This window comes from Sphaeroforma arctica (genome assembly GCF_001186125.1).
Source record: "Sphaeroforma arctica JP610 unplaced genomic scaffold supercont1.8933, whole genome shotgun sequence".
Lineage (NCBI taxonomy): Eukaryota > Ichthyosporea > Ichthyophonida > Sphaeroforma > Sphaeroforma arctica.
The window spans coordinates 1-992 of record NW_014031625.1 but is presented as its reverse complement, the minus strand read 5'-3'; the positions used below and the strand labels follow the sequence as shown (position 1 = coordinate 992).

The 992-nt window shown below is 41.0% G+C and overlaps 1 protein-coding gene across 1 annotated transcript; it reads right to left on the bottom strand.

The window, feature by feature from the left end:
* Positions 1 to 594: 594 nt before the first annotated feature.
* Positions 595 to 797, bottom strand: SARC_16804 (hypothetical protein; the record flags this gene model as incomplete). The annotated part of the gene is made up of 1 exon (XM_014289094.1): positions 595 to 797. A coding segment is annotated over one exon (203 nt), but the record flags the coding sequence as incomplete, so codon positions are not given.
* Between the last annotated feature and the right edge of the window lie 195 nt (positions 798 to 992).

Sequence of the window (992 nt, the reverse complement as noted above, 5' to 3'; positions counted from 1 at the left end):
CACAGTACGGAGTGTCTACCCCCGCAGCGTCAGCTGTCACAATAACAGGTTTCATGAAGAATGGATTGCGACTGAGACGCTGCTGAATGCTCTGGTATCTGTCTTTGAACATAGCGGCCTTCGCTTGTCCGTCTGGATACAGCTCCTTATATTTGTTAGTACTACAATCAGGGAGAGAGAAATATTACGTCTTAATATAGGGTTGGAAAAAAGAATCTGTCAAAGTGAACCAGTGTATACTTTGGGGCATTTTTGTCCGATGTCGTATGACCACCAACACCTAGATACTGAATCCATTTACAATGCAACAACGATTCGCATACATCTATGATCAATGACACTGGGAATGATAAGGAGTCAATTCCCGGTTATCTCAAATTGAATGTACTACGCCACTCATAAATTATCACTTTAAGGACAACAATGCACACACGAGCAATATAAACGGCAACATTAATGTAGCCTGTTGAGAACTGCTCGATCACTTGTGCGAACGCACGCAGTAACATCGCCGTTCCACATAAAAATTACAGCACGTACGCACAGGAGAATACCGATAAACGATGTTGTTTACATTTCGGAATGGTTACTTACGCCAGGAAATGTTTTCTGTCCGGGTCATATGTCATCTTAGGTACTTCGAATATATCGATGATCTCTAATGGCAAACTCTGCACATCTCCATTGTCGTCCGTATTGTCCATCTCACGTAGTACAGAACTGACCGCCTCCTTGACTATCGTCAAACTCACGATATTGTTGGCCACTACACAACAAAGAAGTGTATGGATAGACATGTTTAGAGTGTGACTTTCTAGTTGAGTGAGTATGTAAGTAAACTTTGTACATAGCAACACAACACACATTTGTAGCGAACAATGTATACATATATATATATATATGTATATATACTCACACACATTCAAACAAACAACTCACACCAAACACACACACACGACACACACACACAAATCACACACACACACACACAC